The sequence below is a fragment of the Panthera tigris genome, chromosome D1, assembly GCF_018350195.1.
Source record: "Panthera tigris isolate Pti1 chromosome D1, P.tigris_Pti1_mat1.1, whole genome shotgun sequence".
NCBI lineage: Eukaryota > Metazoa > Chordata > Mammalia > Carnivora > Felidae > Panthera > Panthera tigris.
This window is the reverse complement of record NC_056669.1, coordinates 101,815,890-101,831,902: the sequence shown is the minus strand read 5'-3', so window position 1 is coordinate 101,831,902 and position 16,013 is coordinate 101,815,890. Positions and strand designations below refer to the sequence as shown.

Sequence of the window (16,013 nt, the reverse complement as noted above, 5' to 3'; positions counted from 1 at the left end):
ATTAACGTTCATTTATTTTTGAAGGGGAGAGAGACGGAGTACGAGCGGGGAAGGGGCAGAGAGAGAGGGAGACACAAAATCTGAAGCAGGCTCCAGGCTCTGAGCTGTCAGAACAGAGCCCCATGCAGGGCTGGAACTCATGAGCCGGGAGATCATGACCTGAGCAGAGGTCAGATGCTTAGCCGACTGAGCCACCCAAGTGCCCCAATTCATCCCAATTCAGGATTTCAGTCCATTTACTGCAACACACTATAGAATTCTGTAACTGGCAGTGTGTACTAGAAAATGAAAGCCCCCCCCTTTTTTTGATAAAAAATGAAATCTTGATAACATTTTAGACCATATAAAAGGCAAAGCTAAGGTATTATTGGAGACACAGTATTTCTTTTATTTATAGAGGCTTTTCTATCTGTAAATCAGGTTAATTTGTTTCCTTAGGAAATCATATTTCACTTTTCTACTGCATATTTTTGATTTTAAGACTTCATTTCCCCAAATTCACAAATTAGGCGTATTTCTTTTCCTACTTTCAACAGTCTAATAACCTGTCAGTTGTCTTGTCTTTTAGCTAGAGGCACTACCAAATGAAAATAAAAATTTCATCTTCCACCAACCAACCACACAGCTAAAACTCCCCTAGGACACTGGACTACTAGATGCCAGCCTCTTAGCCGGATGAGCAATAATGGTGGCATAATCATTATCCCAAGATTTAGATGAGATTCCATTTTCTTGTCCCTTTTGTTTTAGGATCATGCAAGATATTTCCTGGAAAGGATGTTTAATAGAGCCTAAGGTTTAAAGTACCAGCCACTTCTGAAAACTACTGCACAGTAAAATCTAGGCTAAAACAATGAGGTATCCACACCACCCAAACTTCAAATAAATTAATTTGCTATGTAGATCACATAACACCTTATAGTTTTTGTCTAATGTATAGTTTTCCAGTCCTTTACATCTTCTCATGCTGATAGACGGCAAACTACAAGGTCAATTTTACTTCAACTTACTGGTAAACAGGCAGGGGCGCTTGGGTGGCTCAGTTAGTTAAGTCTCAGACTCTTGGTTTTGGCTCAGGTTGTGATCTCACTTGGTTAGTGAGATGGAGCCCTACATCGGGCTCTTCGCTGAAAGTGCGGCGCCTGCTTGGGATTCTTTCTCTCCCTCTCTCTCTCTGCTCCTCCCGCACTCTCTCTCAAAACAAATAAACTTAAAAAAAAAAAAAAAACAGACAAAAACAAACTGCTACCCTTGGATTTAGGCACAGAGACGAATGCCCTCTCAGTACCAAAACCACCAACGATCTGTTATTTTTGTAGTAATCTCTATACCCAACCTTAGGCTTGAACTCACGACCCTGAGATCAAGAGTCACATGTTCTTCCGACTGAGCCAGCCAACCACCCCACCCTCTTTATGTTTAAATCCTGCTGCCTTCCCACCTGTCCTTGTGAGAGCTCTCTGCTTATGTTAAAGCACTTTCTCCCCTTGTGCTCTGGATCTCACCCCCTTCACTCCTATATTTTCTTCTGAATTTCTCCTTTGACCTTGTATTTGAAACACAGAAAAAAATAGAATGGTGTCAAGAAGATTCCCATACCAATCATTAAATTCTCTCCCTCTAGTCTGTTGATATGCTGTGTCACCCTATCTAAAAAAAAACTAACAAACCCTCCCTTAATACTACATCCAGCCCCCTCTTAGCAAAGCTTCTTGAAAGAGTTGTCTATAGATGTTATCTTTACTTCTTCAGTTCATATTATTTTTTTCAATAATATATATATTTCAATAGGACTTTTATCTCCACCATTCCAAAACTACACTCATAAGGTCAATACTGACCTCCATGCTTTCAGATCCATAGCCAAGTCTCCTTTGCTAGCTCCCGTTATACTTTGCCTCTTATGTTTGGGTGCCCTGAAAGTCCATCTCTATCTTCTGATTTCCATTTATACAGTTCCTAAAGAATTTTATCCAATACTACTGCCTTAAAAGCCTTCTACAAGCCAACAGCTCCCATAAACCTTCAGCCCTAACTTTCCCAAACCTTCCAGATTCTTTCTTTTTTCTACCTGTCCGCACAGCATCTCCATATGGATGACTAGTAGACAGCTGACACTTAATATTGCTAAAGTAGGACTCTTGATATTCTCTCCTCCCTCCATGAATTTCCCCAGTCTCCTATCCAATCTAGCTACTCAAGTAAGAAATACAGAAATCAGCTTTGATTCCACCTTCTTTTCTCCACCACTTCCATTAGCCAAGTCGTACCTTACCTCCAAAATATCCCAAGGCAATCTACTCACCAATTCCACCTCTGCTAGTCTAATCCCCTATCAATTCTCACACTGAAACTACCCCAAGTCTAACTTGTATCCTTGATCCTAACTCTTTCCATTATCCACAGAGCAACGATCTTTTCAAAATCAGACCATTCCTCTGTTTAACCACCTGCTTTAGTCTAAGTGTTTATGTCCCCCCAGAATTCATATGTTGAAATAATAAGCCCCCAAAATGATGGTATTAGGAGATAGGGCCTTTGAGAAATGCTTAGATCATGCTTCGTGAATGGGATTAGTGCCTTTGTAAAAGAGGCTCCACAGTGTATCCCTGGCCCTCTACAATGTGAGGACATAGCTAGAATTAGGCAGTCTGCAACCCCAAAGTGAGCCATCATCACAACAGGACCTTGCTGGTGCCCTGACCTTGGACTTTCCTGCCTCCAGAACTGTGAGAAATCTCTGATGTTTATAGGCTATCTAGTCTGTGGCATGTTGTTACAGCAGCCTGAAGGAACTAAGACACCACCCCTCTCCCATCATTTGCCACTGCTCTTGGATTACAAAAGCCTTACATTATCTGGTCTCTGCTGCCCCCTCCAGCCTCAATTTTTACCAAGCTTCTCTTGATACACCAGCCTCTCCCTTCATCAAACACATCAGATTTTTTCCTTTCTTAGCGTTTTGCAGGGTTTCCTCCACCAGGAAGATTTTGTCCCAGTCTCACCCAGCCATTTAGGTCTTAACGCCAAACGTGCTCAGGGGAGGCCTGTCCTGACCACCCAGTCTAAAGCACTGTCCTAGTCACTCTGTCTCAGATCACCCAATTTTCAGTCTCTGCATAGCACTTACTGTTTTTGTTTTTCATTCTATGTAAGCTCTGTAAGACTTTGTCTATGTTGTTCCCCATCTACAATAGCAAATAACAGATACTCAATAAAGATCTTGTGGAAAGAAGGAATGAAGGGCATCACATATTTACTCAATCCAATCTAAACTAGGAACACAAATAATCCACAATAAATCAAAAGAGAATGGGCTTTCCCAGCTTCTTACCACCTGAAAAAGCTGAATTTACAGTTGGACCTAGGACCCAGTTCCCAACCGGACAGACAATAGGAAAGACAACTGCAGCCGAGACAGCAAATGAGCTACGTCTGGAAAACGATCAGGCTAGAAATCTCAATCCAACTTTATCACCAGCCGCTTCAGCTTGTCATAGTAAACCAGCATGGACAACAGATTTAGCATCTATTTACCTATGAGGGAAGGGAAGGAGAACCATTATAAAAATTCACTTGCTTGGTTCACAAGTGGGCTCTTGGCTTTCGTCTCCTCTAAGAGTTTAGCAGTAACTCGTTCCAGTGATGTTTCCATAGTGCTTAGGGGAAAAAACAAAATTTTTAAAAATTATACCAACTTCCGTGATATGGCAAAAATATTTATTAAAATTTTCCAAGTTTAAACTTGAAAGAGGCCTCCTGATTCAATCTTTCATCCTGGATAAATGAGATAACAAGTACTATATACAGAATATAAAGCAGTAATAGTAAAAAAAATTCCTCCTAAAAATTAGTCCACCAAGTGGACAGTGGCAGAAATGGGACTCTCCAGGGCCTCAGAGAATTCAAAGTGGCACCTTAGGTGATCCAAGAAACCAATTATATTCTCCTAGTTTTCCATTTGGCTCAAGATTAGAAGAGTTAGGTTACCACCAACTGTTTCAAGAGGTAGAAATATGCTTTCTACTAGTTCACTATTTACTGGCCCGCATGGCCTCAACAGATTCTCATACCTCAGCCCATCTGCCTTTGGTGATGACCAGAAGACCTCTACGTCCCAGGCAGCAAGGCTTCCTGCTAATCTCTACTTAAGATCCATGAACCTGATATCCATGATGAGAAGGAAGTTCTTAGGCAGTGGGCGGGGGGCTGGAGAGAGAACAGTAAACACCTGATGCTCCAGGTCCACGCTGGTCACCACGATGAAGCCAGCGACACTTGTCTCAGAAAGGTTCTCCTCTGTGCCCTCAGCAGTGCTAACACTCAGGAGGTGGTGCACCATATCGCGGCCAGGCGTGACAGGTACTAGCTTGAGCTGATTGTCCTCCTGAGACATGCCCAAAGGCAAACAGGAGTCTGGAATGGTGGGTGCCCCAACTTTGTAGATTTTCACATCTGAAAATTTGACATTGAAGGCATGGGGATAGAAACAGCCCCGGAATCCATAGAAATACTCACGGATACGCTCATCCCTACATTCCCGCCGGAAGTCTTTGGAGCGTTCAACCACACCCCCGGATTTAGGGAGCAGCACAGTGCGTACAAAGTGAGGCAGGTCCCGTTTTAGTTCATTGTACAGTCGTTCTTGATCCAGAACCACAACCACATCTACCTCAAAGGCTGAGGCAGCGTGCACCAGGGCCTGGTAACCAGAGCCCTTGACCCAGCCACAGGTATTAATGACACAGCCACTCACAGAGGCCCTTCGGTTCACTTCACATCTTTGATTGAACACATCCGCTAAACGAGAAGTAATCTGCAGAAGAAAGCACGAAGGTGAGGAAAAGAGACACAAAACTAGCAAACTCATAGCTATGTAGAATAAGTGCTTATTAGGTACAAGAGAAGATGACAATCTTAATGGCTGTGGTTTTAACCTCATTAACATGGATTTCGTTTTTATGTTGTTTCTTCTGTTTATTGTTTCATGTCCTAAGTAGAGACTGAGTTACTTACTCAGTAACAACGGGTCCACAGACTCGTTTAACAATCTGAGGTTGACTTATATTTGAAACGGTCTTTCCCAAAATCATCTGGGAGTAATACCAGCTGAGAGGGAGCAAAGAAATGGCCATAGACGGTTTTAATTAGCACACTTTTGCACAGCTTCCTATCCTGATAGCAGCCCTTCCCTCCATCCCCCCCTTGGCGCCGGCTCTGACCTTATTATAAAGCTTGATGTTGGTGCCAGGAGTGGTGGAGCCAAAATGATACACCAGAGGGGCCTGGATAGAGAATCCCTCTTCAACATCTGCCGGCCGCTCAATGTAGAGGGCCCCCATGGTACCAGGGATGGAAACAGAGCCCTGACCCACATCCAGCTCCACGTAAGTAGGACGGCGGCCCAAACGCACTGCGTAGTTGAGCAGTAGACGGCACACTGTGGACTTGCCCACATCAGTGGGGCCCACTACCATCACTCGGGGGCCTCGCTCTTCTTCCTTCTCCGCCTGCCTCCTCATCTGCTCCAAGGCTGTGTGAGTGTTGAGATAAAGTAACATAGGAGTGTCCTTGGAGACATAAGCCACCTCGGTGCGGCCACTCAGCTGTAAAGAACAGCCATGCCAAGTGAAAACAGCCACCTTGGCACCGGCATCAAAAGTGAATTTCTTGTTTCGGGTCAGCTCTGTGCCGAAGATTTCTGCCATCCCAGCCAGCAGCTCCAACTGAACTGACTGAGATGCCTCCACCTCAAAGCGAAGTTCTGTTTCTCGCTCTAGTTCAAATTTAGTTGTTGGCTTCTTGTCATCACTGGCCTCCTCTCCCATCTTTTCTGTGTAGCTGCTGAGCCTAGAACACAAATTAATTATCAGATCTAAACAGAAGTTAGGACACTGTCCAAAATCCTCCAATGGATACTTCTCCTTACCTGCTTTATTTTTCTCCTTATCTGTGATCACCACCTGTCTCACTATATATTTATTGTCTGTCTACCCCCACTGGAACGTAAGGGTTGGGCAGTCTGGTTTGCTGCTGTATCTCTAGTATCTAGAATAGGACTGGACAACCGGTAGGCACCTCATAAGTACACCGGGTAAATAAATGATTCAGACATAAAAAAACTGTTTCTACAGATTGACCTAAGACTTGATTATATCACCTCCATTGCTCCTTTCGTCACTCTCGGGATACTCGACTTAAGAGGGCAACTGATGCCCTCTTATTCAACAAGAAAGGGCGTCTGCAATCTGGATGCAAAGCAGAGAATATGGAGTTTGCACTTGGAAACAGCATTAAGGCCCCGCTCAGCAACTACTAGGTAGTGTCTTTAGACAAATCACCTAGCCTTCTCCTCAGTTGTCACCTGCAGTCACTTACACTTCCTCTCACAAAGTGTTGTTCTGGGGACTGTTGGAGGGAAAAAATTACTCCGTAAACTAGAAAACGCCAAGAAGTAATGAAGAATGATTTCCGATCCCGAGCCGCAGCTCTAAGTCCAGCATCTCTCCCGGCAGTCCCAGACGCCGAAGTCTGTCCAGGCTCTAAGGGGCGACGGTTCCATTCCTGAGCTTATCATCTCACCTGCACAAGCCACGAACCCAAACCGGTAAAACGACGAGCTCCCGGCCGGACCTAAACCCAACTACACGCCACGCTCGCCCAGTTCCACGCCGGAAACAAAAGCGGTTCCGCACTTGCGCAATGGAGGAGGCGCGGTCGCGCGATGTCCCTTGGGATATGTAGTTGTGCGGGAACGGCCTCGAACTGTTGAGCTCGCGCAGCCGCTCGGCCTTCTGGGAGTTGTAGTTAAAGGATTGTTTTGATCATGACGCCAAAGGTGGGAGGGGCGGTGGCCCGTATTGTTTGCGAAGCCGGCGCGGCGGGGGGTAGGAGGCGTGGCGGTTACGCCCCGCGCGGGGCGGGGACCCGGCGAGAAGCCAATGGTTGCCGAGGCGCGGCTGCTGCGGATTGTCGCCCGAGTGTGCCTGCTCACCTGCAGCCGGGAAAGAAGGGCGGCGGGAAGCGGGGGTAGGCTCACCATCTGGGTCCCACGACCGTCTACTTGCCGGGACCACAAGCCAGGATGTGAGAAAATGCGCAAAACCCCACGCGGAACACGAGGAAATCTGAGAGTAAGGAAAGAGAAGGAGAACAGCTTGTCCGAGGCCAGCCTGGGCTGTCATCCCCTACCTGACACAGTGCGTGGCACCTAGAGGGCATTAAGATTTTTTGTTTGTTTGTTTTAATAAAAGAATAACAACCCAAGAATTTCTTCCAGTTACTCTCTAGGTCAGTCATTACCCAACAACGTCTCTCCTATCGAGTGGGGAGTTCTGTTGGGGACTCCTTTCCCTCCCTGAATCCCCGTCAGTTATACCAGGCCAACCATTTACCCCGCAGGCAACAGGTTGGGCCACGGTCTGTAATTCTCACGAGCTTGGGCTTTGGAATCTTGTGCTCTGCTATGCCACTTTCTCACTGCGTGACTTTGGGCAGATCAGGCGCAAACTCTGAGACCCAGTTTCTTGTCTAAAATAGGGATAATAACTGTACTCAACCTCTTAAAGTCGTTTTTAAAGATTGAATGGGATGATACATGTAAAGTACTAAGCACACTGTAACATAGCATTTGATTATAGCTTTTTAAGTTTTTATTATAGGTTGAGGAGGGGGAGCACGAATAATGCCATCCATTTGTACAGTAGTTTAAATATTTTTCAAAGCCCTTTTCACTACCTTCTTTCACAGCCACCCTGTAAAGTCCGTTTTATTATCTCCACTTTCAGACAAGAGAGGAGACTAAGGCAGGTGAAGGGACTTGCTCAAGCTAGGACTCAAACCCAGGATTTGGGAGTTTGCTATTATAATAGCCAACACATAGTGTTAGATGCTAGGTACTATTCAAGGGGCTTGACAGGCGTAAATTCATTCAGTCCTCACAAGAATCCTGTGAATATACTGAAATTGTCATCCCGCTTTACAGATGAGTACTCTCTTCAGTCCGGTTACCACCGTTAATCTGGGTCCAGAAACCTGGGATGATTTTCTGGGTTGCCTTTTTCACAGTGGCCCTACCCTAGCAATCATTTGCGTGGGAGTGCCATCCTCACTGCTCACAGCTTTTTCTTTAATGGTTTGCTTTCATTCATTCATTCACCACGGCATGCGTTCTCTGGTGACCTGTTAAATATCCCATGATCTTTCACCGTCCTTCAAAAATTCAGTTCCAGGATTCTATTTGCCAATTTTTTCCCAGAATGAGCACAGCCTCTCCTGTTTCCCTGCAGTCTACCTCCCAGATCTGTTTCTTTGCCTCCACACTCTCTCCCTTGAGACAGTTTCTCCCAAATATCTGAAGGACATCTTTACTTGGATACTGTATAGCCATCTCAAGCTGAATTTCACGCAAAGAAACCCCTCTCCTCCTTTGGACTGTTTCACTTCTTAAACAAAGTGACGGCACAACATATAGAGCATCCGTGCTTGCCTAAGCTCTCCTCACTTTTTATCTTCCACCAAGAGCCCTTGTCATCTGCACCCCCAACAATACGGTCCTCATGTGTCTTTTTTATTCTCCTCTCCAGCTGAATCTTTGATCATTTTCTTCCTGAGTTAAATTAATTGGTATCCCTTTTTGCTTCCAAGCTCTCAATCCTTGCCCTAAGAGCTACTCACCTACCCTTTCCCCACTTCCGTTGTTTCCCCGCAAGAATGGTTCCTCAAATGCCTCCCTCCACTTACCTTTCCTTTCTCATCTGCTGCCCAGACAGAAACACTTCTTCCTTTACCCAGTTCTCGCTCTCACTTCCAAACCTCTGGTGATATCACTCATGGCACCTGCACTGTGTTTTCACAATTTACCTCAAACCCCAGAATCTTCCCTGATTAAATATTCAGAATTCCTTGTATTTTTTCATACCCAGCTAGCAAGGCCTCCCATTACCCACATCTCCCTACTCTTTCCTTCCTTGCATGTGAAAAGACAAACCACCCACAAGCTGTCCTTTCTAAGTCCCTATCTTTGTCACACTTCATTTTTTCTTTCTTTCTTTTTCTCTTTCTTTCTTTCTTTCTTTCTTTTTTTGTCACACTTCATTTTCTAGATGGTAGCCTCTGTTAGAAGTTGGGGTTTTTCATCTTAGAGAATGTGTTCTGTGCCCACATACTTTAAAGATATGCACAGGACAGCACTACATGAAAAATAGAATCTGAGTCAAATGAAAAATACTTGGAAGCTGATAGAAAAAATAGCACTGCGAGATATAAGTTCTTCCTAAGATATCAAGTTGGTATGCGTCTCTTGAGATCTCAGAATTTAAGAGTAAATCCTCTCTGGGTTTAAGGATATTAAGTTGAGCACACTATTTTTGAAATAATAGTAGCTGCTGTTATTTATATTTATATTTGTATTTATATTTATAGCGTGCCAGGCACTTTTTAGGTGTTTACAGGTTACTTCACCTTATTTCACCTCTCCATGGGGTAAATGTCACAAGCTTCATTTAGCAGAAGAGGAAAACTGAAGGACAAACAGGATGAGCAACTCGCCCGGTGGTTCCTCGTGAGCATATTGGCAGAGCTGGATTCAAACTCAGATCTCTCTGAGACCCAAGCCAGACACTCGGACCACGTCTGAAGATGCAACTCAGCCGCCGTTTTCTGATCATCTTCTGGATGCAGGGCTCTGCGCTAGGCACTGCAGTCCTGGGATGCAGAGAGGAGTTTCCCAGAGGACGCTTCTCAGAAAGTTTACAGCCCGTTAGAGAACCTTATGTAATGTGGGTGTTTCTGTCCAGAAAGCACAAGTAGCTTGTAGGTAGCTGAGCAGAGGTTCCTGCTTGTGAGATGTCCAATTTCATCTGTGACCCTTTCGGGGACATTAAGCTGAGGCTTGGAAGTGTCCGGTACAAGCTTGGGGGCACAGTTTGCCCTATGTGACAATTAATATGTCTCTCTTTTCCCTGCGTCAGGGCTGGCATTGGAGCTGAGATGGGAAATATATCATCTTGGATGTGTGTGCACACGCCTCTCTGCATCCGTCTCTCACTGTCACCGCCTGGCCACCTCCTTTCCTCCAGCCCTGCCACCCATACTCCATCCTGGCCAGCCCTGTCCTTCCTCCAGGTTCCTTCTGTCTCCTTGGCCACACTGCCTTCCTCCTCGGCAACCAGCCTTTCCTCCTGCGCCCCCCTGGCCACCCCGGCCCTCTGCTCCCTCCCCTAGCCCCATCCCTCGCAGCCCGCCCCCTCCCGTCCTCCCGACCCGCCTCCTGTGTCTCCCGGCCCTGCTCTGACGTGGGAGGTGAGGGGGTGGGGGGACGGATGACTCACAGTGTTATGATGCAGTTCCACAACACACAGCTACATTCACCCACAGACCGAGGTACAGACGAGAGACAACCTCTGGCCCCCCAGCAGCTGGCCAGCTTGGCAGCCCCAGTCTCGAGCCCCTAACTACTCTCCCCGCCCCCATCCCCTTCCCAATTGAAGGAGCGGAAAGAGAAGAGAGAAGAGTGAGCAGAGAGATTGAGAGATTGAGAGAGAGAGAGATAGACGGAGATCTCTGGAGCAGACCTCAAGGTGAGGGGGCAGCCCTTCTCCAAATGAATTTTTTTCCCCTTTGCAAATTTCCTCCTCCTGCTGCGTGTTGCTTTCTCCCCATCGCAAAAGCATTATTCATCCACCCTTTGTCCTCCCTTCCCCCTCCCCGCTGCCTCTGCTCCTCTCTCCCTCTCCGAGCTCTGACGGTTCCGCACTTAGATTTCCCGGCAACTTCGGCTGCTGCATCAGGCCTCACTGTTTATTGTTTTGCTGCTGATGCAGACCCCCGAAGCCCGACCGGGGAGCTGGCTGCGCTGCTGATTATTTGGACCATACCATACCGAGAACGCCAGCCCGGGGGGGTGGGGGATGAAACCTCGGAGCAGATGAGAAAATCCATTGTGAGCAGGTGTTGCGTCCGCCCCCCCCCCTTACTCCCCCAGGCACAGGATTCGCACCTGGTTCCCCGAGCCTCTGCCTGGGCGCCTCTGCTGTCAGCACTGGTTGCTCAGCACACCGCCCGCCCCCCCCCCCCACCAGCCCTCCCTCTCCCCTACCTCCCACGGTCCAGCCCAGGCTCACTTGGGGGAATATCCTCTCCCTAACACTCAGCTTGCCTTTGTTTTTCCATCATTTGCCCAACTTGCTTCTCCCTGTGATCTGAGCCGGGAAAGAAATGAACCCATCTCCCCCTCCCAGCCCCCCTTCCCCACCCCCCTCGAGTGATTCTCTGGCCTTCTGTGCAGCCTCTCTTTGGCCTGATGGGGAAGCAGGGGAGAGAGAGGGAGGGAGGCGTGACATAGGCTGGGGAAGGAGCTAGAGAGCAGGGACCCAGCCAGCCCCTTCACAGGTGCACTTAGATGGAGAGCAGCAGAGGGGAACTCAGGCAAAGTTTGAAGGCAGACCTGGGAAGTGGACGCTGGTGAGGAGGGCCCAGACTCCTGCAGCCAGAGCCCAATGTCACCCTGAACTCAGCTCAAGGTGTCTTTCTGGGGCCCAGCCACAGGGAAAGGACCTCAAACTGAAGATGGGCTCTGTTGGGGGTTCTGTGGAGAGACTGCTGCCTGGTGGCCCCAGGAAACACTAAAATGGCTGGGGCACCAGTGGCCACCACAGAGGACATGATGAGAGCCTCTTTGCCCTGACTACTCGCAGCCACACTGTCCCTGCTCTGCTTAGTGGCCTTGCCTTGCCAGAGCACCGAGCTGGCACCTCTGAACCGGACTTGAGCTAAATCACCCACAACAGGCCTGAAGGCCCCATGAAGGAGACACCTTATCAGACGCAACAGAGGACGCCTCCCTTCTTATCCTCCGCCTCTCGTACCCTCAGTCACTTTGGGACTGGAGTCTGGACAGATACCAATATCTTTCTCACCATTCCTAACCAGAAACCAGCAACTATTTTATCTGCTCTCACCCACAAGGGTCACTGCTGTTCGTCCCTGGCCCTGGGAAAAGGTGGAAACGTTCTCTGCCTTATACCCCAGAGCATAGGTTTTGAAAATAAGAATCTCCCACTTCTGCTCCCACTGCACATCACCTAGCCCAGGAGTGCCACCCTCCCCGAAGTGATCCCCACTTCCCATGGCTTCCGGCTGTCAGGTCTGTCTCTCCACGGGCTGAATGTCCACGTCTTTAACTGAGGCTAAGGCAACAGTTAGAGTAGTACAGACAGACCGAGGGGCTCAGAAGCTGAGAAAAGCTGGGATGAGAGGACCAAAGTGCGGGACCGGGCGAACAGCCACATCTGAGGTTGTCCGCACCAACGGAGACAGCCATGAAGTTCTAGTTCCGGGAGTGCGGGACCCCAGGCCCAGGAAAGGGCCGAGCAGGGCGTGTGTACTTGCCCGCCTGCTGGCCTCTCTCCCACGCGACACCTACGAAGGACCAATTGCGTTGCAAATGGAGGCCACAGAAAAGAAAAACCGCCAGGCTTCCCCAACTTGCAAGAGGCTCTGAACCTGAGCCTTCCGGCGCACGTGGGACGCAGACCCTCACCAAAGAGCCAAAACCCAGGCGAGAGCACTCGCAGATGACGTTGCTCCCATGGCAGCATTTGCACCAGCAGGCTGCTCTCAGTGGAAAATGGTGGAGGCTGCTCCCGCCCCAGGAGGGAAAGACACCACCTCCCCGGCTGTGGCACCGGAGGCCTGGAACAGCTGCCAGAGCAGGCGGGAATCCAGGGACCGGGGAGAGAGTGCGACTGGACGCTGCGGGGGGGGGGGGGGGCGCAGGACGATGGTGATGGGGGAACTAGGGGCAGGGGAGGGCTGAGCCCATCTTCCCTGTTCCCTCGGGAGGGGCTCTCCTGATGCACTCTCCCCTCTTCCCAGGTGACTTCCATTTCTATCTGGTTCACGTCTGGGGGGGCCCTGGCCGGGCAGCCCCCCCACATTTCTCCTGCCCCGAAACACGGCTCTAGCCAACCTGCTTCGCTGCTTCACCTGCGACCGACTGTGTGGGGGCTGCACGGCGCCAGCCCCTCCAGCCCGCCAGGGCATCGTCCTCCAGCCCGTCATGCCCAGCTGCGACCCGGGCCCGGGCCCTGCCTGCCTCCCCGCCAAGACGTTCCGCAGCTACCTGCCTCGTTGCCACCGCACCTACAGCTGCGTCCACTGCCGTGCGCACCTGGCCAAACACGATGAGCTTATTTCCAAGGTACGCCAAGCAGGGGGGGCCCGCCGCTCGGCCCTGCCGGCTCCCACCAGGATTGTCCAAACTCACCTGGCGGAGAGGCAACAATGCCCACCCGCCCTCTTCCTTGCCCCTGGGGGACCCAGGCAGTGGGGCCCAGGGTACCCCGGCAGTCACCGTCTGTCCTATGTCTCCACAGTCTTTCCAAGGGAGCCATGGCCGAGCCTACCTGTTTAACTCCGTGTGAGTCTACCTCTCTCTTTGTGTGTATGTGTGTGTGCGCGTGTCTGAATGACTTTCCAGTGTGGGAAAGGGAGGTGTGCCATCCGCAGGTGGCCTGGCGACTCCTGCTTTGGCAAAGGGGGCCAGAGACCCAGTGTGCAGTTCTCCCGTGGAGCATGTGGGCAGAACTGGAGAGGGAAGGCCCGGGCACTAGTCATGAACGGGTGGATTGCTGCTGGCAGGGGCTTCCAGTTGGGCAGGGCTCAGCGCTCTCCAGATGGAAGTTCCTTTGGGCTGTTTGGGGGCTGAACTGATGGAACAACTCCACTGGTGCCGGGTCCTTCCTCTTCCTGAGACAGGGTCAACGTGGGCTGTGGACCAGCCGAACAGCGCCTCCTGCTCACGGGGCTCCACTCGGTAGCTGATATTTTCTGCGAGAGCTGCAAAACCACGCTGGGCTGGAAATACGTAAGTCCCAGGAGAGAGGGCCACCCTCTCAAGCGGACAACCAAGCCCCCCGCCATGCCCACACGGCCAGGTTTTTGCATGACGCCCAGAGGCAAGAGGGAGTTAGTTGCTGGGTTGGGGGGGCCTCTTGGGGGGCAGGGGTAGTACAGCAGTAGTAGGAGGTCCTGGAGGGGGTCTGCTTTGTCCTGCTTTCACTGCTTCCCCTCCACCAGGAGCAGGCTTTTGAGACGAGCCAGAAGTACAAGGAGGGGAAGTACATCATTGAAATGTCACACATGGTGAAGGACAACGGCTGGGACTGAGGGGCTCAGGCAGGCTGTGCCCTTCCTCCGCATGCCCACCCTCCCCGCACCCGTCCCCGGGCCCTGCCAAGCAGTCCATACCAGCATGAGTACTGCCCCACCCCTGGGGGGAACCCAGCTCCCGGCACCCCTCCCCCGCCTCCACCTCATCACCCCCAGGCCCCTTTGGAACAGGGGTCTGGGGTACCCCAGGGGTGTTCAAGGCTCAGGAGTGGGCAGCAGTCAGGGAGAGCCAGAACTGGGGAAAGGGGATGGTTGCGGGTTCTTCTAGCCCTAAGATCCTGAAAATGGAGGTGAGAGCAGGGCGGAGATCAGGCAGAGGACCAAGGGAGGACCCGTTTCTGCCCCAACCTCTTTTTGAGAGAACGGAGGACAAGTTTTGAGGCATGGGGCTGGTAGATCCCAGCCCACAGAATAGCAGGTGAGAAGGGGCTCGAGTTGGGAGTGAAATTTTGGTCTCAGACACTGCGACACACCGGAGTCTCTGAGGGTGAAGTTTCCCACCCCTGTTTGTAGGAGAAAGCATTCGGGGGTGGAAGGAAAGAAATCCCAGATCCCAGGCCCTGGGAAATGAAAGAATCACAGGGGTTTCCATTTTACTCCACTTGTTAGTTTATCTTGGCACTAAAGAGGCACTTTCGAGTACGTGACTTTCGCCAGGGGGCGGGGTGGGAGAAGCTGCCGCTGGAACAGCCCCCACCCCCCACTGGCTGTTTCCAGAGCGAGCAGTCCGTACGGGCATTCTGAGGCCCAGCCACTGCTCCCTGGGACCCAGTCCCTTGGAGGGGAGGTGGGACATCAGTGCCACGGGGCCAGGCTTCCTCGTGGCTGCCACCAGCGAACGAAACTTTTGTATGATACATAAAGTGTTTGGGTCTATTTTTAATAAAAAGGGGAAAAGCAACCGTGAGGCACTCTCTCCTCTTGACTTTGCTTCCCATGCACAGACCTTAACTTATACTATTCTGTCACACTCCCCCCCCAGTACCTGTCCCTTTAGGCCACTAGAGGGCAGCAATTGCTTTGTCTGTGTCGAGACCCCACTTGAGCCCTCACCAGGGGGATGGGTCTTCAGGTGAGGTTTGCTTAGTGAAGCGAGGGCTTTTGTGAGCAGTGTTTCCAAAGGGGGCAACCAAAACAGCGCCTCTTCCAGAGCCCTTGACAATGAATCAGGTATTGCCTGGATCCAGGATTGGGCACCTGGAAGAGGCTCACCCCTGAACAAGGGTGTTCTTGGGTCCTATTGCCTTTCAGCCTGGACTTGGAATGTTTGGGTCAGCTCATGGCCACACTCGAGGCTGAAAGGAAAATCGATCAAGCAAGGCAGCTTGATCCAAAGTGGAACTGAACAGCTCAAGATGGCAGCCATCAGTGCAACCATGTGACCCACGTGCATTTTCGGGGCAGTGATGTGAAATTCCCATTGTTGTTGGGTCACTGACAACCGCAGGGAGGACTGTACACATCATAAAAATCACCTTTTGTAAGCTAGCTTGTTATCCAGATTCGTTCATTGATATTGCAGATCTTTGCAAAGCACCTGTTACCTGCCAGGCATTGTGTCATGCACTGGAGATGCAGTGGACAGCAGGGCAGCTGTGGCCTGACTTGGGGGGTGGGGGCGGGCGGTGCTCTCCATCTAGTGGGAGGACGAACAGTAACCAGATGATTCCAGAACAAGGGCTCTGAGCAGGGATGGGGAGTAGGCTCAGGGGCTCCTAGCAGAGGCTCAGCCTAGATATAAGGAGTCAAGGAAGACTTCACAGAAGTGATGACTGAAGGCACGTGGAAGAGACATCGAGTGGACACAGGGGAAATGGGGAGGGGCATATTTCAGACACAGA

General features: G+C 50.2%; 2 protein-coding genes across 4 annotated transcripts; one reads left to right on the top strand and one right to left on the bottom strand.

The window, feature by feature from the left end:
• Positions 1-1,264: 1,264 nt before the first annotated feature.
• Positions 1,265-6,818, bottom strand: CLP1 (cleavage factor polyribonucleotide kinase subunit 1). Of its 3 annotated transcripts, none has more exons than XM_007092623.3 (3): positions 6,583-6,818; positions 5,223-5,850; positions 1,265-4,816 (listed from the first exon to the last, which is right to left on the bottom strand). In XM_007092623.3, exons 2-3 carry the CDS (start codon positions 5,826-5,828, stop codon positions 4,145-4,147), a joined length of 1,278 nt encoding a protein of 425 aa, XP_007092685.1. In that variant the 5' UTR covers positions 5,829-5,850; positions 6,583-6,818; the 3' UTR covers positions 1,265-4,144. The 3 variants fall into 3 exon arrangements, with proteins under 3 accessions (XP_007092685.1, XP_007092686.1, XP_007092684.1); XM_007092624.3 differs by lacking the exon at positions 6,583-6,818 and adding an exon at positions 6,379-6,576; XM_007092622.3 differs by lacking the exon at positions 6,583-6,818 and adding an exon at positions 5,930-6,369.
• A 3,492-nt stretch (positions 6,819-10,310) lies between these two features.
• YPEL4 (yippee like 4) lies at positions 10,311-15,646 on the top strand. Its single transcript, XM_007092621.3, has 5 exons — positions 10,311-10,580; positions 12,877-13,201; positions 13,377-13,420; positions 13,759-13,867; positions 14,080-15,646. The coding sequence occupies exons 2-5, from the start codon at positions 13,061-13,063 to the stop codon at positions 14,167-14,169; spliced, it is 384 nt and encodes a 127-aa protein (XP_007092683.1). The 5' UTR covers positions 10,311-10,580; positions 12,877-13,060; the 3' UTR covers positions 14,170-15,646.
• Positions 15,647-16,013: the final 367 nt, after the last annotated feature.

Coding starts and splice junctions, on each gene's coding strand:
- CLP1 (XM_007092623.3), bottom strand. CDS start 5,828: ATGGGAGAGGAGGCCAGTGATGACAAGAAGCCAACAACTAAATTTGAA. Junction 4,817..5,222: donor ACATCAAGCTTTATAATAAG/GTCAGAGCCGGC, acceptor TTTCTTCTGCAG/ATTACTTCTCGTTTAGCGGA.
- YPEL4 (XM_007092621.3), top strand. CDS start 13,061: ATGCCCAGCTGCGACCCGGGCCCGGGCCCTGCCTGCCTCCCCGCCAAG. Junction 13,421..13,758: donor GCCTACCTGTTTAACTCCGT/GTGAGTCTACCT, acceptor TTCCTGAGACAG/GGTCAACGTGGGCTGTGGAC. Junction 13,868..14,079: donor CCACGCTGGGCTGGAAATAC/GTAAGTCCCAGG, acceptor CCCCTCCACCAG/GAGCAGGCTTTTGAGACGAG.